Here is a 24,043-nt window from a genome sequence, read left to right on the forward strand (position 1 = left end):
CCCAAACAAACTGCTGGCAAGGAGTGGTTTTTCATTGTTCCCATTGTCTATGGTTTTGGTCCACCTTAGGCAGCCTCAGAGCAGCTTCTGACTGTTTCAGGGGTGTGTGTCATCTACACACTGAACCCTCGAATTAGCTGGAAACTGCTCCTTTTGGCCCATCTGTTTTGGGCCATAGTTGAAATGCCAAGTTGACAGTCTTTATTAGTAATATCATCCCCTAGCTCTCTCTTTGAGGAATTGATTTTTGCTAAATCTCATTTCATCCAGTTGGCATACCAGCAATGCATAGATTGAACCAGAAATTGAGAGATCTGGCCCCAACAACCTAGAACTGAATGCTACATAACTTCTACAGCCAGAGTTCAGTACTAAAGTTCTATGGATGTCTACTTAGGAGTAAATCACACTGAGTTCAGTGAGACCTATATCCAGTTAATCATAGGATTTCAGATTTCAGAATCTATGCAGGAGCAGGTCTAGTTAGAAGTTTTCCAGAGCATAGCGGAGTTCTTCAACTAGGGCTAAGAAAGAATCCTCTCAGTTAACCATTAAAGAGTAGATAGTACAGGCCTGTATGGACTGGTGGCTTGTCTCAATATAAGGCCTCTTTTTCTATTCCTGTGCTTTGCAAGAGGAGAAGGAATCAAGTGCTCTTTAAACTCCTGTGGAGACAGATGGAGATTTACTCCTAGGGCATTAGGATTCCTATCCCCAAGTACACCCAACTCTAAGGGGCTACTGTAATGTTAGCCATTTGCTCTCCTGGAATGTTTCAAGATATAAGTGAAAAAACATTAAAAGTAGAAAATACCTGAGATCTAAACTGGTTGTGCTCATTTGAACACTGGACATTTAGGTATTCCACTTGTTTTCACCCATGTTACCTCTGTGTCATTTTGCTTGTTTAGTTTGATGTTTTCCTGTCATCATATTCATAGTTGTTATGTATTATACATTAGAAGCATCCATCCTACACCGGTTCTGCTGCTATCATGGCAAAAGGTGAACATCCCATTCCTGGTCTCATCTGTTATTCCCATCACACAGCAGGCAGTGCAGGAGAACCGGTAAGACACACCTACCAGAAGATTTTGCATGAATATCTGCCAACATGCTGCCTGCCTCCTCTCTCTGTATAACAAGGAGATGCAGCTGATCATTTTATTCATACTGTACTTTGCTGTTTTCTGAGAAAGCAAGTTCTAAATTGCTATGCAGCATATAACATTATTTATTTTAGGTGTGAAATATTAATTTAACAATTTCTGTTGCTTCTAGGTTCAAACTTTGTGTTACAGGCAGATTTTTCTGGTAGATGCTGTTAATGATTATCCATCACTAACATTTCCCTACCACTTACTGATCCTTTTCTAGTTCTCCTTTCTGGCTTGTAAAATAATAGCTTGTAAAATATTAACTGTGTAATTTATATAGATTTTTCTGTGTGTGTGCCAGTGTTTCCTCCTAAATAAATGGTCCATTCAGGTTTTAAAAGAATATTAACATTTTCATTTTGTCAAGTATAAAATCCCCATGTTGTGCCAAATAATAACTCCATCACATTACTCTTGGAATCTGGGCAATATTATCCTTTTCACTTGGAAAATCAGAGTCGAATGGTGTTAGTTAGCTTAGGATATGGACATCAGTGAAGGAACTATAATTTAATTTAATCACCATAGTGGGCCTGTCTTTGTCCTGTCAGCAAGCATCAATATTCTCGTCTCCACTACATACACCCTCTGAACATATGGTGAGCTACAAAGTCATGGAAAAAACAACAGGAGAGAAAGCAGCTTCCTTCCATTTGACCTTCCCCCTTCTTCCTTCACATTTCCCGAGATGTTTGACTGAGGGAGGAAACCAGATTCTCACTGGTGTTTTGGAGGAGATACTGTATGAATAAAGGAGAAAAACAGAGGAATACAGTGAAATCCATAGTTCCCAGGACTATTCTCAGAGATATGGGAGGGGAATTCAGGTGCAAGGCACAGCAAAGGTGTCTCCTTTTCTCTCCCTTTCCCAGTGAAGTGTTTCTTTGGAGTGGGTATGCACCAGCCACGCAACAGTTTTCCCTCAGAGTGAGTATATAGCAGAATAGAGTTAGCTGGAACAATTCCCATAGTAACGTAAGTGTGATATTCCTGCTTCTTTTACCTGCATGCTCACTCAGTCGACAAAGTAAATCAAGTGCAGGGCTCTTCTGCCTGCTTTTTCCTGTGGAGGCAGAGATAAATTAATTTCCTTTCAATTTAGTAGAGATTGCAGCTCTAATCCTATTGTTTCTATAGCTAAACACTTCATCAAAAGTTCCACCCTCCTAAAAGAAGCTCTTTGCAGCAGTGGAATTAACTGATTTGTTTGCCCTTAAGCAAGTTGTGGATTACTTCAAGCAACATGAGGAATACAGAATGTGTTCTATTGTTATCCTTTTCCTCCCATCTCTCTCCTCTCTTCTTAGCTTGTCTTCAACTTCCCACCCATCCTTCTTTTCTGTCTCCCTGGAACACTACCCCTTATTCCTTACCTCTAGTCAACCCTCCTTTTACTGCTCCTAGTCTCCTTTTAGTCACTGTCTAGGTCTGTTTTTACTCCTCCTCTCCACTTGCTTCCCCCCGCCCCCCAATTACTGTTCTATTGCTGTGCTTACCTCTTGCTCTTGCTCCTTCTCCTATGTCTACATGAAACTTTCTCCACCGTGCTTCAGTGAGGGAGAAGAAAACATTAAGTTGCTGAAGGCTGCAGGGATGGATAGTTGTCAATGTTGTTGTTGTTGTTGTTGTTGTTTTTCAGATACAGATATTGCAATCCCAGATGTTAGTTGAAGGGGGGTATTTCCTTTCCCAGACATTAATGAAATGGGCGAGCAAGATGGAGTTGTGCATCCAGGAAAATAAAACAAAAAAAGCCTTTGGCTCCCTGAGGCCAAGTTACTGCTTCAAAGAATGAGGACATGTATGCTTTCCCAGCCACTCTCACTAATGAAAGAGTAACCAGGGCCTTGAGCTTAGCACAGTAGAAGGAAGATGTGGGGTATATGCTTCCCTTCAACCAAGAAAAAGGTTTGCCCTGATTCCCCACCTCCCATCTTTAGTATCTTCAGGTTTACAGTGAGAAGAACCTTGAACACTGAACCTTTCATATTGAATACATGCATAGTTACAGATTTCAGCATCATTTGGTTTATTACAAATGTCTTGCAGGTAATTTAATACTTTTCTATTAATTTCTCCTGAATTACTAATATTAAGAAGTATAATATAACATTGCCTGAATGATAATAAAGCTTACAGTAAAACTCTGTAATACAAACTTAGTGCAGCATATTTATGTAAGGATTCTGATGAGCCCTGGTGGCACAGTGGTTAAATTCCTGTACTGCAGCCACTCACACACAAACCATAAGGTTGCGAGTTCAATACCAGCAAAGGGCTCAAACGACTCAGGCTTGCATCCTTCCAAAGTCACTAAAATGAGTACCCAGGTTGCTGGGGGCAATTAGCTTACAATTTGTAAACCACATAGGGAGTGCTTAATAGCACTGATAAGTGGTATAAAAATGTACTTGCTATTGCTATTGCTGTTAAAAGTGATTGCTTAAGTGAGATATGTAATCAAGGATGGGTAAGTTGTAGCCTTCCACCTATTAGGATGAAACTACCACCATCATGCATGATTTTTATGCTGGCTTTGGTTATTGAAACCTGCAGTTGAACAACAGCAACAATGTCACAAGTGTCACAAGTTGCCTGTCCCTGTTATACATATTATTCTTCATGCTGTTCTTCACAACAAGGCAGCATTCATAAAAAGAAGCATATTCCCACAGTAATACTGTTTTTCAGTGAAAAACTATTTTTAATCTTATTTTTATTGGAAAAAATACATGAAGATTATAGAAGAGTATGTGCCAATTGTTTTCAGGGAAGTGACTATTTGGTCTGAAATCACTATATTACCAAAATATTTTCTTTACAAATGCCTAGTTTCTTAAACTTCTGCTGTAAAAAATTCTACCTGCTTTGACATTTTAGCTCTTTTCTAATTGCTATAGAATTTATATAGGATTTTATAGTGTGTTTACTTGTTTTAAAGTTATTTTGTATTATTTTGAAATAAGGCTAATCAGACATTTCTGATAAAGCACATGTAGGGTCATTCATACTTACTTTTTTGAATGAAGAAATTTGCATCTCTGTGCCAATTCAGAACTGATTCAGAATCACTTCGGTGTTCCCACTACGTTTACCGTGATCAAATCTCTCAGTGCCATTTTAACTCTATTGCCATTCACATTTGCCACTGTATTGATTTAAAATGGAGATGCCCCCATATCTAGGAGTGATGCAGCGTGATCTGAATTGATTCGGTAGTATAGTCACACTACTGAAGATTGCGGATCATTGTAGCTCTTTTAAAAAGAACCGCTAAGGCAGGGGTAGGCAACCTGCGGCCCGCGGGCCGGATGCAGCCCGGCGAGGCCTTGGGACCAGCCCCAGCCCAGTCCTGCCGCCGATTGCTGCCGGGGCCTTTGGGGGGCAATTGTCTATAGAAGCCTCAGAAACATGCATTTATATTAACATTTTTTAAAAAATCAGCAAATTTTTTCGTGTGTCCTCCATTTTTTAAAAAAAAAATCTTCCATTTGAAAATTTTGCCCTACATTTGTCCTGGTTTATTTATATATTTAATTGTTAAAAAAATTATTTCATTATTTATTTTTTGGCTTCGGCCCCCCAGTTGTCTGAGGGACAGCAACCCAGCCCCCAGCTCAAAAAGGTTGCCTACCCCTGCGCTAAGGAGTCCGGTGCCAGATGCACTGGTTTAAGTGGGCTTTTCATTCCCCATTTCCCCGCAAACCAAGTACACTTGGGGCAAGTGTGATCTTCATAGAAATAAACCAGTTCCACACCGGTTCATTTCCATAGTGTGAATGAGACTGTAGAGAAACTTTTGCAGAAAGATAACAAAATCTTCTGTAGCACATTAGCAATTTCAATCATAAATTTTCTAAAAAGTTATATTATGTATAAGATTCACAGATTTAGAGATTGTTGGAAAACACATAATTAATAATAGGAAAATTCCTGAACCACATATAAGTTCGTTTACTTTCAGATATTCATCCCACATTTGCCTGTGACAGTAAAGACTGAATTGATGTAACAGTGGATGCAAACCTGAGGATAGTGAGGATGTCAGAAGATCAATCACTAATAGTTTTTTGTGGGTTTTTCGGGCTATGTGGCCATGTTTTAGAAGATTTTCTTCCTGACGTTTCACCAGCATCTGTGGCTCTGAAGATGCCAGCCAAAGATGCTGGCGAAACATCAGGAAGAAAATCTTCTAAAACATGGCCACATAGCCCGAAAAACCCACAAAAAACTATGGATGCCGGCCATGAAAGCCTTTGACTTCAATCACTAATATTTTTTTCTTTGAGTAGGAATAGAGTTGAGCCTGAAGTTACTGGAAGATAACTGGAAGATCTTTTGAAATGTAACTAAATAGATTATCAGTAATAGTCTTAAAAACACACATGGGGACAAACCCCAAAGTGAACTTGATGTACTAGAGCCTGAAACATGCTGCAGGTTAGCAGCTGATGGAAGTCCATGGGCCATCACTTTGAGTAGCACTGCTTTAAAAGAGACTTCGGGTCTCTTTGGAGGTATGCTATTTAAATGATGCATGGGTCCTAAGAGTTCGGAGGTCACGCCAAAGCCACACTCCATTTCTAAGCACTGGAGTGCAGCTTTGGTGCACTTCCGGATCCTTAGGATGTGTGCATCGTTTAAACAGCATACCTCCAAAGAGACCCGAAGCAGCTTTATTTTGGCAGTCTGTAACAGGCCTCCTTACATTCTTACACACCTTTTTGCGGAGTAGAATCTGAATGCGAAAACAGTAGAAGTGCCATTACCATTCAGATTTTCTGGTTTTTATGCAATAGGATTTGGTTTCCCAATGAATTCCAAAGGTTTTTTTCCTTAGGACATCATGTGGCTTGCCTCTACCAGATAATCTCCCAGCAGTCTGTCTCTATTTTATATGTATTTTCTGCCACCATATCCTTTCACTCTATATACTCATATATATATATTTTGTTCTGCTCTGTTGTTGCCATTTCTTCTCTGTCTACTGAGCAAAAGCCTTATGACCTTGAAACTCAGTGGAGTATATACCCATTAGTGGAAAAGAGGGGGAAGGGTAGGGAGGAAAAAGAAAGGGGAATGCAAAGCTTCCTCATTACCCTGGGCACTGTACCAAATAAGCATGTAGACTATAAAGGGGACTACCATAAGAAAAATAGTGAACACACCAGTTCCTTTCATGATCTAATAGACCGTTTTGAAGGCTTTTATAGTGGATGATGTAATTTGCTTCTATTGAGCAAAAATCTTAGTGTGTTTTCTTCTCCATTCATTTGTATTAATCTGGTATATTATTTTCATGCCCCTAAGGCTTAAAGAGTGCTTTCGTTTCCATCTGCTTCCCTGTTCATATCGTTGTGTCCATTTCTTCCTGTTATCTCGTATTCTACTGACGTTGACTGCTCACTTTCTGAATTTTACTTCTGAAATTTCGTGAATTAGTTTTAAGGCTGAACCCCATTGTGAGTGAAAGGCAGAATATAAATTCTTGAAATAAAGAAATAAATTAATACTATAAAAGGAAAACTTCCAATTTAAAAAGATGATTAGATATATTTGTACAAGTTTTAACTGAAAATAAAACCAAAATAACAATGGAAGGATCAAACATACTTATGCAGAAAAAAGCATGAAAGAGATTTCTGGTATTGAAGAAAATTATCATACTGGATAAATATGTTTTTCAGAACTACATAATACCATAGAATAGTTTGGCGAAAACAACCTTTGTTTAAAACAACCTTTGCTCTCTGCCTTCTGCAAGTATCCTAATATATTTGTGAATAAATAATTACTTAGATCTGTTACAGACCCGGCGCTGCTGTTTGCTCTGCGAGGGAGCCGCAGCAGCCAAACCGCGCGGAGCAAAAAAGAAGCTCCAAAATGGTGCTTCTTCTCGCGTCGCAGTTATGACGCCGCAAGGCGCCAATGGTGCCCTCGCGACGTCATAAGCACCACGCGACGTGCGGAGGCACAGCGTCCGCTACGTTAAGATGGCGGCGGCCGTGTGGAACAGCCGCCGCCATTTGTTACGGACAGAGTCCGTAACAGGAGTAGGGGCATCTAGAAGAGACGCCCCTTTTTTAAACTGGGACATCCTGGGGACGTCCCAAATGGCGGTATGTAACCCGCCTTAATTTATATTTTTCACTTAATGTGTGTTACAGTAGTTTAATTTATGTTACTAATGCTTTATTATTTTACATCAAGTCTGGGCGGTTTAATGTGAAAATTTTAAAAACTGTGCAGGGCTTCCATTATGTAGTGTTGTACAGTTGTTGTTGTTGTTATTGTGTGCCTTCAAGACAATTTTTGCTTACAGTGACCTTTAGGCAAACCTATCACAGGGTTTTCTTGGCAAGTTTCTTTAGAGGAGGTTTGTTATTGCCATCCTCTGAGACAGAGAGAGCATGACATGCCCAAGGTCACCCAGTGGGTTTACATGGCCAAATCAAAATTCGAACCCATAGTCATAGCCCAGTGCTGAAACCACTACACCACATTGGCTAGATATTATGGGCAAATAATTTACTACTGCTGCTGCCCCTACTACTACTACCGTTGTGAAAGGTTAAGGCATAGTGCTGTATGAGTTGTCTTCTGTATATCTCATATTAATTTGGAAACAACTGTCTCTGTTCCTCAACGTTCCACAATTCTGAGGCAGCCCAACAGTTGGGGAAATAGCCCTGCTATCAAAGCTAGCCGTCCCACAATTTTGGCAAGTCCAGGATCCCCCTGTGGTGGGGGAATAGTTTTCTCCATGCAGTTCTGTGGTAGTTCTTCAGAACACCTTCTTTAGCAAAAATAAGAACAAGTTTGCATAGAAAATTCTTCAAGGCCTTCCTCCAGGAAAACTGCAGTCAAGGTAGACAAATGGCCACCACTTCACGCAGAAGTTCCTTGAGGAAAGAAGATCACCCACAGGAGCAGGCTTTTTGTGCACCTCCCCCCCAACACCAATAGTAGCTTTCCCAGGTGTAGCTCTTTGAAGCAGTGTTTAGCTAAAAAATGTACTCCAACTCAGATTTGAAGTCAGGGGCCTCTAATCACTTCTCTGAGACAAATATGTTACTTTAAGCTCCAGTCTAGACCTCAGCCTGTTGAATTTTGCCACCATCCCTTACATTAATAAATGTTTATTAAACCTGGGACTATGAAATTTTTCTGGTGCTTTATATTTGCAGGAGATGACTAAACATTTCTCATAATGATCCCACTCCCCTTTTGAGGGGAATTATTTTACATACTGGCTGCTCTATGTTTGATGTCGCCAACAATTTTAGTTCATTTTATAGTTGTGACTTAAATTCTCACTCTCAACTGTATAATCTAACTTAGATTGTGCAGTAAGGTGTTTATCACTGTTTTGATCTTGTGATATTAAAATGAAAATCATTTTATAATCTTATGTAGTTTTCCAATTTTTTCATTTATAAATAATTCTGTCAAATCTTTTTTACCTTGAAAGAGGTCTCAAAGATAGCTCACAAAAAGCAAAAGTAAATTCTCTCTCTCACACACACACAGAGAGAGAGAGAGAGAGAGAGACAGACAATATATTGTGAGCTGCCTTGGGTGCTACATTGGGAGAAAGATGGGATATGAATTAAATCCATAATATTTTTTCCCAGTCAGTAATGATTGATTAAGGTTCTGGGAAGATACTGATTCAAATATCCTTTTTTAAGGCCTTAGATGTTACTGCAGCTGCTTGGTTGTGCTGCTACTCTTCTATAGTGGTCAGAGGGGAGAATAGTCCCAAGCAGAACCATAGATGGAGGGAGACCATATAACTGAATAGCTTCTGGTTTTTCTCACTGCCAAGAGATAACTGATGACAATTCTGAAAGGATGATGGCATAAAATATGATGGTATAAAATCTGTCTCTTTGGCCATAGGTGATGCTTTGCTGCTATTGGTTCCCTAAGTTTCAGATTTAACTTATACAGGTTAAAATGTCATAGAACCAGTCTAAAGGATCCCTTTTTCTGATTTTTTTCTTCCTTGAGATCGTCTTTTGAACCTTTGCTCACTTTTTTGTTTTTGTCAAGGTTAGGCAGTTGACAACCAGCAATAGGTCCTTTGCTGTCATGTTGCCTAAGGATAGATGGGAGAATGTGGGGAAATTTATATTTTAATCTATTTTTAAATCTGTGTATATAGATACTGAACTACTTTGCAAATCACTATTATTTATAGACAAAATAATTCACTGTGTTTTCATATTTAGATTCCAGATTCCATCATATCTCGTGGTGTTCAGGTGCTTCCACGAGACACAGCTTCACTTAGCACTACCCCTTCAGAATCTCCTCGTGCCCAGGCCACCTCTCGCCTCTCCACTGCTTCCTGTCCAACACCAAAAGTAAGTCCAATACCTGGCTGACACTCAGAGGTGGAATGTCTAATGTATCTGACTGATAAATGCTTTCTGGTGCTGAAGGTTAAATTGCATGCAAGATTATACAGTTGAGAGTTAGAAATGAGTGAAAGATAGCATAGTTTACTTGTACATGTATTGCTACCTAAGCAATAGTGTGATACAAGAAAAAGCATGAAAAGTCTTGCACTAGGTTGATGTTAGAACTACTGCTGTTAAGCCTGCCAGTGTATATACTAAGGTTTCTTATATGTGAAAATGGTTGTCTGTACCTTATTATCATACTGATGATGAGTATCTGAATCCCTTACAGTGCTTCAGTTACCCAAGAGAGTGCAGATAATCCTGCCCCCAAATAACAGAACTAGACTAATAGTATATTTTCTGTAAAAACCTTGGAGACTCTGAACTGTAGCATTTTTCTGCTTCAGTTGCATATTAACATCTTTAAAACACTTTCAAGCCAAACACTTTTTCTTTAACTTGGATACTTGCTGCCTTCTCTTTGGAAATTCTAAATTTTGTAGAAAGTTTTAATGCCAACCTCTGAGATTGCTAGTCAGGATTTTAGATACTATTTGACACTAATGTTATTTATGCAGGTAATCCAGTATGTTTGGTATAAAAATCACCCTAACTGTATACTTGTAGTAACGCTGAGCACATAAGAAGAATTCTTAAAATGTCATGATTTTCAGAACATGTATTCAGATGGTGTTTTTCTTATCACAAAGCTTTCTTTCTGGCATGTTCAACATTATTACCATGTTTAATGGGGAAAATGGTCCTCTCTTGCTTAATTGACCATGGTTTTGTAACAGTATTTTGCTTCTTGAAATGATTGCAAGTATGTAGTTGTTAATTTTTCGGTCTGTTTCATTCACTTTGTGTCAGAAAGACATAATAACCTACAATCTAGCCACTGAGCTATCTTTGCTTAAGTGTTGTTCCACTGATTATGAATTACATGCCTTGACTATAACAGACCAGTAATATTGCTGAAATACATTTCATATAGATTTTTGTTGCCCCTTTAGTTAAATATTTAAATTTGGTTTCTTTCATTGAGGATTTTTTTTTGGGGGGGGGATGTTACACTTAAAGATACTGTCATTGAAAGAAAGCCTTGATGTTTATCAAAAGTGAATTAATAAGAGCAGTAAGAACTATAGGCTCAGTTCTTGAGGTCTGTGCCTTAATTTCTCTGTGTAGAAAAAAGTCATAATAGAAAATGTTTATAGAAGCTAACTTTAAGCAGAATGTTACTGTTTCTGTTTTTTTGTCAATTACTATTGTTCAAAGGAAATAAAAGAGAGAGACTGAAATTTTGTATTAACAGTGGTTATTGGTAAAGAGGAGTTCCATAAAGAAAATATGTGAACTAAAGCAAAAAAAAAAAAAAAAAAAAGTTTGGCAACTTTGTAGACTAGTACATATATTCTGAAAAAAAGAAAAATCCATTCTAATGTATTTTCTTCTGGGAATTAAATTATGCAAAGTTAAAAGATTAAAGGGTTGAATAGGATGGTTGAAATCCCTTGCAACCAAGAATCATAATTGTCTTGTATGAATATTGTTTCTCACTATATGGCCAAGAGTAATTACTCTCAAGGATTTTTAAAACCTATGAATACTTTGGAATTGTGTAATCAAACAAATCTTTTCCTTATTGCATACATACTATTTAGTCCTCATACACAGCTATCTTATTTTAAATCATATCACTGGTCCATATAACTAAATACTATGTACTCTGGCTGATAACAGGCCACTGTGTTTCCCCACCTCTTTCCATTGCTCAGTTGCCCCTGGATCCTAGGCACAGGCTTGGACCTTCCATGTGTAAAGCTTTTAATATTGCTGGACTGAGATCCCTCAAATTTTGAGGGTTATATTTTTCTTGTCTTCCAGTTTCCCACTTAACTTCAAATGTATATGCCCTTAAATTCATGTGTACCAGTCACTTGTAAAAGTTCCCAAACTACTATATATACAGTCAGCTATTTTGTGACCTCATCACACATCTTGAGCTAGCTTAATAACCTTTGTATATGTAAGTGTGCAGGTCAAAGAGTAGTGAGTGGCTGTTAAATGTACTGAAGTAAGTTTTTCCTCACTGTGACTTGGAAGTAGGAGAGGATATATAGGGACTTTATTTAGTCTTTGGTGCAAGATTATCTATGATTCAAGATTTTACATGGGAAAAATATGGAAAATTCAAATTTGTCGGACTAAATCAGCCGACCCCATTTCTGGTAGCGGTTTAAATATCCATAAAAGTATATCTGCATTTGTTGTTTTTACATTACTAGGATAGAGCTGTGAATACTTTCTACAATTTTTAAAATCATACTGGATTAGCATAGTGTCTTTTTTTGTACCCCTGCTTCACTAAAGTAACCAATAAAAGGCATATCATTGAAAGATTCCAAAATCCCAGTGGTGATTAATCATAGACTTTAAAAAACTTTCTAAACCTTCATTGCTTAAAGCTGGATTCTTCTGACAAGCCTGGAATGAGTTTTTAATTCTTTCAAAAGCCTTGGTGATTTATAGTTATTACTGTTAAATAAACCCTGTATCCCTGGCTATCTGTATTGATGGGCTTGCTTACTCCTTGACAAGTGCTTGATTGTTACTAGGTATATCAGTGCTGTACTAATGCAGTGCTTAAAGTTTTTGGTAATAGCAACTAACTCAAAGGAATCATGTGCCTAAGAATTCTGTGAAGTACTACTGTGCTGCTAGAATATTCTTTCCTTCTATCTTATGCTGAACTTCATTGGAAGGTCTCACATTGTTTAAGTGCTGTTTCATTCAGTAAAATTTAAATAGTGTGCTGACTGAATGACTAAAGAAATATTATTACATCAGCAAGGTCTGAAGTTTTCTTTTGTACTTTCATGCTATGTTTTTCCCAGAGAAAAGATGTTTAGTAAAAGGTAATGCTTTCTATTTCAAGAGTGCTGGTGAATTCGTGTCTTGACTTCCATTCTCACATCTGTTCTGATCCTGTCTGAGAGCTCTGTCAAAATCAACTCCAAGAATATACAGCCCTTTACAGTATGAAGAAAATTGGGGAAAGAAAAATAACAACTGCTCTTCAACATATTCAGAAATCTGATATACCCCAAAATCATCCACATAGCTGGCTGAGATACCTTTGCTTTCCAATGTTTCAGTATACACAAACTTTGTTCCATGCACAAAATTATTAAAAATATTGTGTATATAACTACCTTCAGGCTATGTGTATATATAATATATACAAAACCAAAATGAATTTCATGTTTAGACTTGGGCCCCTTCCCCAAGCTATCTCATTATGTATATGCAAATATTCCAAAAAAGTTTTAAAAATCCAAAATCCAAAACACCTGTGGTCCCAAGCATAAGGGGGACGCAACCTATATATATGAAACTTTCTAATTTTATTAAACTATGCTTTCTTCAAAATCACATCTTTTAGTTTACTTTTTCATATTATATGTGTGTGTGTGTGTGTGTGTGTGTGTGTATATATATATATATATAATATGGACCATTATAATAATGGTCATTTTTAGTAAAGTCACACGCTGAGTTAATATCAACATTTTAACAAAATCCTTATCCTTTCTAGCAAATTAGCATTCTATGTAAATGAATATAGCCAGCAGCAAAAGGCAATAACTTTAACAACTATGATAGCTGTTTTTCTAGGAAATGCAGGCCTGTTACAGACTGCCAAAATAAAGCTGCTTCGAGTCATCTTTGGAGGTATGCTATTTAAATGATGCATGGGTCCTAAGAGTCCGGAGATCGTGCCAAAGCCACACTCCATTCCTAAGCACTGGAGTGCAGCTTTGGTGCAGCTTCCGGATTCTTAGGATGCATGCAGCATTTAAACAGCATACCTCCAAAGAGACCCCAAGCAGCTTTATTTTGGCAGTCTGTAACAGGCCACAGTGTTTACATTGTTATCTCTCTCCATTTTCACATTTTGCAGTTGATTTGGACAAACTATGTGGATCAAAACAAAACATCTTTCATATAAAAACTGGTAACTTTGATGTAAAAATTGGTGCTGATATCGCTTTGACTTGTTAGGTTAAACTAGATGAAACTTCATTTGAAAGCCATCTTTACCATCCATGTCCTTATAAATATAATAAAATGAAATCTGAGGTGAAACTGCATATTGTAGTGACAGCTGTACTAAAAGAATGTTTTCTAGGAAACAGTTTTAATAAATGTCTTAAAGGGTTAAAACTTTCCAATAAAGTTTCTGGTTTTCCATTCTGTTTACATCATTTTTAAGTCAATATAACTATACTTTAGTGAAATTAGAAAAAAACAGAAGAGAGAATAATGTTCATTACAACTAAGCCTCTTTCTTTACTGTTAAATATTTGCACTATAGCTTACTTATCTAGCCAAAGGCTGTATCTAATTCTCATTTCAGCAAGCATGATGGGGAATTTAATTTGCAGAAGATTACATTTCTCATTTTGTTGCTATACTAACTTAGGTATAAAATGAGGAAGAGAGTTTGAGAATAAAAATCAGTAACTGGGTCAAAGATTTCAATAATTTAAAAAAGTAAATTCTTCCTTAGTCACAATTTCCTTGTATCTGTTAGTCACAATTTCTTTGTATCTTCTTGCTATTAGACAGTGTGACTATTATGCAAAACAGAATAATAAAAAGCAATCTGCCAAAAGTTATATAGAAACTTATTATGTTCTTTTTTCATAACCCGCTAACTAAATTAGCTTGGCCAGGCCATTTGTTCTTATATTATATACGGCTGACCTCAACTTGTGGCAACCCTATAAATGAGAGACTGCCAAGATCATCAACTGCCCTGCTCAGAAAAATGAAAGCTATGGTGTTTCCTTAATTGAATCAATCCACCTGTAATGTGGTCTTCCTCTTTTCTGCCACCTTCTGCTTTACCCAGCGTTATCATATTCGCCAGTGAATCCTGTCATCTTATGATATGTCCAAATAACAGTTTGGTCATCTTTGCTTCTAGTGAGAATTCAGGCTTGATTTGTTCTACAACCCATTCATTGTCTTTTTAGCAGTCCGTGCTGTCCATAGAACTTGTCTCCAACAGCACCATTAAAATCAGTTGATTTTCTTCCTGTCATCTTTCTTCACTATCCACTTTTCATACCCATACAAAGAAAGCAGAAATATTATGGCCTGGATGATTCTCGCTTTGGTATTTAATGATATTTTTTTATCTTTATCATTATACCTTTCTCTTCGGCCACAAACGCTCCCAGAATGGCCAACAATTTGACAGTTCCCTGACCTGGCACAATGCAAAAGGAAATGGTGGGCAGGGAGGATTAAGTCCAACAGATACTGCAGGTTCTTCTCTCCCTCCATGTCATGGGCAGTAGAGGTTGTGATGAATGGCCTATCATCTGCTTCTGGACCTAGGCATGATGGAGCAGTACCTGCATCCTCTCCTTTTCCTCCACAGGCAGGAAGGAAGGGTCTTTCATCTGCTTCTGGACCTGGACATGATGAATCCATAAACATCTGAAATAGTTTGTTCTTGTTCACCTCTCCAAGTCTTAGTAGTCAATCTGATTTCTTGACTATAGTCTCTATTTTGATTAATGACTGAGCCAAGGTATAGTAAATTTTTGACTGTTCTAATTACTTTGTTGCCCACTTTAAAGCTCTGTAAATTATCTGTGATCATTATTTTTTTCTTCTTAATAGTCACCTGTAACCTTTTCTTCCTTAACCTTCATCCATAGTTATTTTAAGCCTTTGCTATTTTCTGCAAGTAATGTTTCATCTGCATATCTTAAATTTTTGATTCCTTCCCCTAGTTTTCAAGTCTTCTTCTTCTAAGTCTAATCCTGCTTTCCATATTATCTGTTCTGCATATAAATTAAACAGAGTGATAAAATGTCTGGCCGTCTTGCCAATGGGAAACGATTCTGTTTCTCTGCTTTGTGTCCTGCCAGGGGCCCCTTGTCCAGTGTATATATAAGTTACACACTGGGACCGGGACTGGCCCTTTTACTTGGCCCGGCCAACTCTGGAGCCGCTTCGCCGTCGCCTTTGGGGGGAAAAATGGCAGCGAGAGCCCAGCCGCTGAGGATCCTCTCTCAGGCCTCTAGAGAGGCCTCCTCCAGCCAGCACGAGTGCCTGCTGGCTGGGAGAGGACCCAGCAAGGACCCCAGAGACACGGAGGTGGCTATGCCATTCACTTGTCTCTGGGGTTTAATTCCGGCTCATAAGGCAGACTTAAAATATGGTATGTCATCTGTTCCTGGTGATTTATTTCCACCAAGTACTCTTTTGATTCACTTTCTAAAATTGTTGATTAATATTCAGATCGTTCTTCCTTAAAGGAATCTGTCACCCTTTTGTCTCTTTATGTAGCTCATCAGTGTATTGCTTCCATATTTTTTTAAAATTCTCTTGATAACATAATGTGTTCCCCTGTAGGTCATATAACATCACTGTTCTTGGTCTGAATTTTCCTCTAATTTATCAGATCCTGTGGAAGAGATCTCTTGTTTCACCTTTTCTGTTGTTGCTTTCTTGTTCTTTGTATTGATTATTATAATACAGGAATACCTCAGATAAAAAAGTGAATGTGTTCCTGTGCATTATTTCTTTAACAGAAAATCTGATACCAATATCAGAAATAACATGGAAAGAATAAAGATAGGTAGACCTCAAAATAAAGGAGCAGTTCAACATGTTTCAGCAAACTTTTAATCCAAAACTAACAATAACAAGTGAAATGAAACAAGATAAGATCATTCTTAGATAAGTAAATACAAAGGGACCTCGGTATCAATGGACTTGCCATCTGTGGATCTGGGCATCCACGGGTGACAAGTCTGCACTGGAGCCCCATCAGCGGGAGGGATCTGGAGCCAGGGCCAAGGCTTGGGTCTTGGATCCTCCTGCCCCCATGTCCAACACTCCAAGCCCCACACCAGCTCTAGCTTCCGCCGGCCAACAGGGCTCCAGCTTCCACCCCGACGCCAAGCCCAGGGCAGAAGCCTTGGAGGGGGAGGAAGGACGGACGGACTGACTGACTGACTGACTTTAGTCCCATTGTTTTTTGTGGGTTTTTCGGGCTATGTGGCCATATTCTAGCAGAGTTTCTTCCTAACGTTTCGACAGCATCTGTGGCTGGCATCTTCAGAGAATGTGGAAAAGCAGGAGTGATTTGCATGTGCATCCTGACAGAGAAGTCATTGAAATCCACAAACACCTGGACAATTTCAACAGGAAAGAGGAATCCCTTAAAGTAAACAGGGTTTGGCTACCAGTCCTGAAAGATAGCAAGATAAAGACAAATGCAAATGAGAAATCTCCCAGGGTCAGGGGTTTCCCAGCAGACAATGAGCACTAATCAAGCAGACATTAGTCCTCTTGTGCAGACCCTCACACTCTGAGGACTGCCGTTAGCAACCAACAATACACATGCAAATCACTCCTGCCTTTCCACATCACACAATATATATAGCCAAGTCCTTTCCAGGCAAACATTCTCTGAAGATGCCAGCCACAGATGCTGGCGAAACATCAGGAAGAAACTCTGCTAGAACATGGCCACATAGCCCGAAAAACCCACAAAAAAAATTATGGATGCCGGCCATGAAAGCCTTCGACTTCACTTTAGTCCCATTGTCTCTAATGGTTGCATGGCCACATGGCCGCGCTACCACTGGGGTCAATGGGACATGAGCATTCGTGGATTTTGGTATCCGCAGGGGGGGGCCCAGAACAAATCTTCCACAGATGCCTAACGCCGACTGTAAACTTAGCAAAACATAGGCCCATTATAGACAGGTGTAAAGTACGTCCTGGGGACGTACAAAATGGTGGCGCCCGTTCCACACAGGGGCCGCCATTACGACGTCACGAATGCGCCGCTTCCAAACGGGGTGGTGTGGACGTGACATTGTCACGCAGTGTGAGGGCGCATAGAGCGCCCTTTCCATGGCACGAGAAGGAGCTCTGAAACGGAGCTCCTTCCGCGATTTGCGTCGCTGGCACAGCCTTTAGATGGCTGCGCCAGCAACGCAAGGGAGAAAGGGGCCGAGCAGCACCTTTCTCCTCCTCCCTGCCACCACCGGGTGTCCTTGGGGCTTGAAGCCCCAAGGATACCCCTTTCCAGGCCACGGGGAAGCGGCCTTTTGCCGCTTCCCCGTGGCCTGGAAAGAGTCAGATCGGGGCCCCGGAGGCTGCTGCTCTGGAAGCTGAGGCCCTGATCCAGCAGGAAAAGCAGTGCCTACAGGCCGCCCCAAACAGGCGGTCTGTAAAGCGCTTGAGTTTCTTTATCAGTATCTTTTTAACTGAGGTACTTCTATAGTTCTCTTTATCCCTATAAGCAAGTTGCTGAACTGTTGTTTTCAGGATTTTGACCTTATTCCTGTCACCTTTTACTTTTGCTTTACCTTTTTCTGTCACCATTTAGTTTTGTCATCTATTACTTTTGCTACTTAACTGCTTTAAGAGATTCATCTGTCATTCAATTCGGCTTTTCTTTCTTTTTAGCTACAGTATCTTTTTGCATTCTTCCCTGATAATGTCCATGGCTTCAGTCCAGTGTGGTTCTGGTTCCCTGTGAGTTAGGCTTATTAATACAGATCAGTTCTTTAAATGGTCTTTAAATTATACATAAATGTTCTTCTGTTGTATTTTGGCACAATGATTAATTTGGGGCCCATACAGGCAGGCCAAAATAAAGCTGCTTCGGGTCACTTTGGAGGTATGCTGTTTAAATGATGCCTATGTCCTAAGAGGTCAGAAGCTGCACCAAAGCTACACTGCAGTCCTTAGGACTGGAGCGTGGCTTTGGTGTGGCTTCTGGCCTCTTAGGATGTATGCAGCATTTAAACAGCATACCTCCAAAGTGATCCGAAGCAGCTTTACTTTGGCCAGTCTGTATGGGCCCTTGGTGTACATTTTTAAGCTTTACTCTAATTTTTGATATTAACAGTTCATGATCCGCTTCTGGTCTTGTTTTTGCAGACAGGATAGAGTTTCTTCATCTGCTTCTAATTATATAACCTATTTGATTTCTATATTGGCCTCTAGTGATGCTCACATATACATTCATGCCTTGGGTTTCCTTAAGAACATGTTTTTAATAAACAGACTATTGGCCTCACAAAATTCAATCAGTCACTTTCCTGCTTCATTTATTGATCCTAGGAGAAATTCTCCTATAATGTTTGGTTCTGCTTTGTTTCTTATTTTGCATTCCAGTCACCTGTGATTATCAACATGTCCTGTTTTGATGTTTTCCTCTTGGATACCTCCATAGAATCTTTCAGTTTCTTCCTCATTTGCATCTGTGGTAGGATCATATATGACAATCACAGTTCTATTAATAGATTTTCCCAGGAGTCATATTGATAGTATTCAGACAGACTTCACATTGTACACCCTGACAACTTCTGCTGTATCTTTCCTCATTATTAATGCCATCATTTGTCTGAAATTGTCATTTCTAGAGTAAAGCACTCTGTAATTATCTAATTGAATATGCTCCATTCGTGTCCATTTTAAATCACTCATACCAAGCATGGCTATATGTATGTTTTCCATTTCCGTTTTTTATGTTTTCAAGCTTTTCCTGATGCATGCTTCTGAAATTCCATGTTTCTGATACAAATGTTGTGCAGCTTTAGACTTTTTTTCACTTTTGTTCATGTCATCAACTGAATGTTCTTTCAGCTTGAGTGCAGTTGCATCATTAGACAGTGCTACTTGTACTTATCCTCTGCTCTGTTCTTCCCAGTAATTTCAAAGTATACTTACAACCCTAGAGATACCAGTTTGTTAAAAGTAATAAATAATGAATAATTATGATATATCCTAAACATACAGAAAATTCCATCTGAAAAAGAAAATAAATCAATTGACAAAAAAGTGAACATTTGATTCACAATGTCTATTTTAAAATATATGTAGGCACACTTTTCACAACAATTGAACACTTTTTCATGAAAACACCACATCTATACCATGTGTAGTACATTTATATAACAATCATTTTCAGATATTGAAGCATGTGAATATTGCATATATGTATACATGTCATATGTCCCAGAGCAACTACAAAATTTATTAAGTCTATGTAAGGTATGAAATATTGCAGACTTTCTAAAATATTCAGTTAATACAAAGCGAGGAAAGGGAATGTTGTATCAGATGGGAATCTGCAACCTACAGCCTAATTTTAAGTAGAGAGGCACACAGAGACAGATAAAGGATGAGGATGAGATGAGGTAATAGAGAGAGAGAGAGTTATAGAGTGCTTGAAACCCTACTTGCTTTTGGCTCTGACTCTGCCTGTCAGCCTACCACTGCTTGTTCCCTGCATTTGACATCTTTCAAGGACTGCTGTCTCTTCATGTGAAAATGGTGGCCATAATTGAATTCTCCCATGGGCTAACATCTTTTTGTAGTCATTGTAGCTGTTATAGGAATCTAGAACTTTCTTCATCAGGTAGTGAAAGAAAACAGTCCTGATTGTCATATTTTAAGAAACCTAGGTTCCCATCACATGTCTGTCATGGCCAATATGTATATCTATCTTTTCTCTTTTGTATTTTTTATTATTAAAATGAGCTATTTTGCCTTCTTCAATTCCAAATAATATTAGCTTGATGTGAGGTACAGTACCATCAATATGCTTGGTTCTCTCTGTCATCCATTCTTTTGTGAACACGCAAATTGGTCTTCACCAGATTGTTCCTTTGTTTTCTTAGCAGCATGTACCCAAGAAGAAATTGATGCCTGTACGTTCTTTTCTGTGGTACAGACTACTTACCACAAAGTACTAATGCATACTGTTGACACTGGTGCTACAGAATGGTGTTCTAGATACCCCAGCTGATAATGAATTGGCTTGTGAATAAAGGAATAGTTCCCATTGTGTTGGCTGGCTGTTAGAATACACCTGGCATGGGCCTGAAAAATAATATTGCCCAATGTTCCATACACTTAGAGGAAAGCTTGCAGTATCATTATTTGCTGGGCCCAGAGAGAAACCAGCCTAATCTAACTGGAATGTGGTGCCAGAACTTACTAATGCCCTTGAAGATTGTTCTGTGCTGGAGAGAGACTGAAGATCTGTGAAATGGCAGGAGGCGTAGATTCCCACCACAGATCCTCACATCTCTCTGTAGCCTCCCGTTGGTCCTCTCCATCTGACCGATTCTGGGTGATGCGTCGAGGACAGATGGGGCGTCCAGGAGCCGGAGCAAACTGGTCCAGAACTGGGCAGTGAACTGGCTTCCATGATCCGAGATCACACCCTCAGGCAGGCCGTGAAGTCGGAAGATGTGCTGGACGAACATCCGGGCCGTCTCCTTTGCTGTGGGAAGACCAGCGCATGGCACGAAGTGCGTCATCTTTGAAAAAAGGTCCACCACCCCCCAAATGGTGGTGCAGCCAGCAGAGAGGGGCAGGTCCATAATGAAGTCCATGGACACGACCTTCCAGGGCCCTGACAGCGTCAGCAGTGGCATCAACAACCCCGCCAGCCAACCCAGATGATCCTTTGCCCGATGGCACACTGGGCATGTGTCCACATACTTGGCTACCTCCACCTAAACTCGAGGCCACCAAAACTCCCGGGTGAGGAGGTGCAGAGACTTGCAGAAGCCGAAGTGCCCCGCCAGCTTGGAGTCATGGCACAGGCACAAGACCGCTTCCCGACACGGCCCTGCTGGCACATACAGGCAGCCCCGGTGGTAGAGCAGGCCGTCCCGCATGGCAAAGGGCGAGGCGTCCCCTTCCTGCAAGTGCTGTGCCACCAACGGATCCCGGCCCTGGAGTTCCCGGATCTGGTCCACCAACGCAGCCTCCCTCGGCGCTGCAACAAAATTCTCCAGGCGAAGAATGGTGGACTGCAGTTCCCTCTCTGGGCACGTGGCGTACTCCGACTTGCAGGAGAGCCTGCCGGTTCCAAGACTGGGGAACGAGTAGAAGGCACAAGGCAGAAGATGCCCCTGGGGACCCACGGGCTGGAGCAGCACCGCCCCGATGGCCACGTCCGAGGCGTCCGCCTCCACGACAAAGGGCGTGCGAGGATCTGGGTGCTGCAGGATCGGGGCCGACGTGAAGCACACCTTCAGGGCCTCAAACGACGTCTGTGCCACCGCCGTCCACAGGAACTGGCCCTTCCCCCACAACAGTTGGGAGATGGGGCTCGTGAGGGCCACATGGTCCGCAATAAACTTCCGATAGAAGTTGGCGAAGCCCAGGAACCGCTGCACATCCTTCCTGTTGTGAGGGGGCTACCAAGACAACACCGCCTTGACCTTGGCTGGGTCCATGGCCACACCCTGCTCTGAGACAGTGTACCCCAGAAAGTCTACCTCTTGGAGATCAAAAGCACGCTTCTCCAATTTGGCATACAAGCAGTGTTCCCTCAGGCGCTGGAGCACGGCACGCACATGGGAATCATGGGCAGCTTGGTTCAGGGAGTAGATCAAGAAATCATCCAGGTAGATGAACACGAACCAGTCCAAATAGTCCCTGAATACATCGTTCACAAAGTGCTGGAAGACAGCGAGGGCATTGCAGAGTCCAAAGGGCATGACTGTATACTCGTAATGCCCGTACCGAGTCTGGAAGGCTGTCTTCCACTCGTCCCCAGCCCGAATCCTCACCAAGTTGTAGGTTCCGCGAAGATCCAGCTTGGTGAAGACCTTGGCATGGCGGAGCCACTCCAACAACTCTGGAATCAATGGCAGGGGGTAGCGGTTGCAGACGGTGATCTTGTTTAAGGCCCAGTAGTCATTGCAGAGGCGCAACTCCCCACACTTCTTGTGGACAAAGAGTACCGGGGCACCCACAGGAGACTTGGAGGGACGAATGAAGCCTCGCTGCAGGTTTTTCTCTAGAAAATCCCTCAGAGCCGCCAGCTCAAGCTTTGAGAGAGAATAGGGGCCCCCGGCACCAGATCGATGGCACAGTCATAGGGCCGGTGTGGGGGAAGCTGGTCCGCCTCCTTTTTATCAAAAACGTCTGTGAAGTCCCGGTACTTCTCTGGCAACGTCACCTTGCCTTCCTGAGCCTCCGCCACCACCGCAGCCGGGATCCGCTCTGGCCAACAATGCTCCTGGCAGTACTCGGAGCTGAAGAGCACCTCCCGCCGGAACCAGGAAATATGCAGGTCATGCCGCAAGAGCCACAACATGCTCAACACCAGAGGGAAATGAGGGACCGCTGCTAACAAAAAATGAAGCTCCTTGACATGGTCCTGGATCTCAAGGTGAAGCACCGGCATCTGATGAGTCACAAGGCCTGATCGGAGAAGCCGTCTGTCAATGGTCTCCACCGGCCGGGGCTCAAGCAGTGCTTCCATGGGCATCCCATGCCGACGAGCAAACGCCAAGTCCATGAAGCAGCTGGAGGCCCCCGAATCCAGCATGGTTCCTACTGGCAAAAGTTCCATGGATGGGAGCCGCAGGGTGGCAGCCACCAGCAGGAGGTCCCTCCGGGAGACCGAAGTAGCAGGGGCAGGTTTTGAACAGGTCACCAGGTGACAAACCCGCTCTACACCTGGGGTGCGCCATTTCCTGGCGGCGTGGCACAACATCCCTTGGCTGGGCAGACCCTGGCAAAATGTCCAGAGAGGCCACAGTACAGGCAAAGGCCCTCCCGCCTCCTCCACTCCTTCTCTGTCCCCGAGAGCCGGGACCGAGCTCCTCCCAGCTGCATTGGTGCCTCGGTGGTTCCAGGAGCAATGGCCTCAGGGGCAACTGCAGGAGACGATGACACAGGGACCGAAGGGGGTGGAAGGCCAGATTGTCAAGCCTCTCTCCGAGCCGTAAGGCGGCGGGCCAGTTCATCCAGGATCCCAGCCGACAGACTGTGCCGATACACAGCCTGCAAGGCACTGTCACCCCAGGTGACATCCTGGGCAAGAAGGCGAAAAGCCACAGAGTAATCCGCCACCAAACCCCGGCCCTGCTGCAACGTCAATAGCCGGTGCTCAGCAGTCTCTGTCTTAACTGGGTCTCCCCAAGTCTCCTTAAACTCCTTAATAAAGGATTCCCAGTTATCAAGCACCGGGCTGTTTGCATTCAAGTAAGGTGTCGTCCATTTGCTAGCTGGGCCAGACAGCAGGCTGATAACAAAGGCCACTTTATAAGAGTCAGTGGGGAAATCTGCCTTCCTGATCCGAAAATGTAAACTGCAGCTGGCCAAGAAACTCTCAAGCATAGCCTGGTCTCCAGAGAATTTCTCAGGCAGAGCAGTAAGGCACTTTGTTCTGGGTCTGAGCTGGGGGGGCGGAGGAAGCTGAGGAGCTGGGTCATGGTTCTGAAGCTCTGTCACAGCTCGAGTGAGCACAGCAACCTAAACTGTCAGCTTTTGGTTGTGCTCCAAAAGTTCCTTGACAAGAGCTGCTTCTGCCATTCTGTTATCAGCTGGATTATGGCCAGAGTTTATTCTGTCCTGGACTGCAGCCAGCACACACAGACACACGCCTATAAGAATGGCTTAGCC

At 41.5% G+C, this 24,043-nt stretch overlaps 1 protein-coding gene across 24 annotated transcripts in view; it reads left to right on the forward strand.

Moving 5' to 3' along the window:
- Nucleotides 1-24,043, forward strand: part of GPHN (gephyrin) — a 671,572-nt gene that overhangs the window by 344,869 nt on the left and 302,660 nt on the right. For 13 of the 24 annotated variants that reach the window (XM_042462503.1, XM_042462537.1, XM_042462555.1 and 10 more), the window contains one exon: nt 9,392-9,526. In XM_042462503.1, the coding sequence (XP_042318437.1) occupies nt 9,392-9,526 (135 nt within the window). Of the gene's footprint in view, nt 1-962; nt 1,071-9,391; nt 9,527-24,043 lie in introns of all 24 variants that reach the window. The other 11 variants (XM_042462461.1, XM_042462487.1, XM_042462481.1 and 8 more) reach the window with 1 other exon arrangement.

Source organism: Sceloporus undulatus, chromosome 1, assembly GCF_019175285.1.
Source record: "Sceloporus undulatus isolate JIND9_A2432 ecotype Alabama chromosome 1, SceUnd_v1.1, whole genome shotgun sequence".
Classification (NCBI taxonomy): Eukaryota; Metazoa; Chordata; class Lepidosauria; order Squamata; family Phrynosomatidae; genus Sceloporus; species Sceloporus undulatus.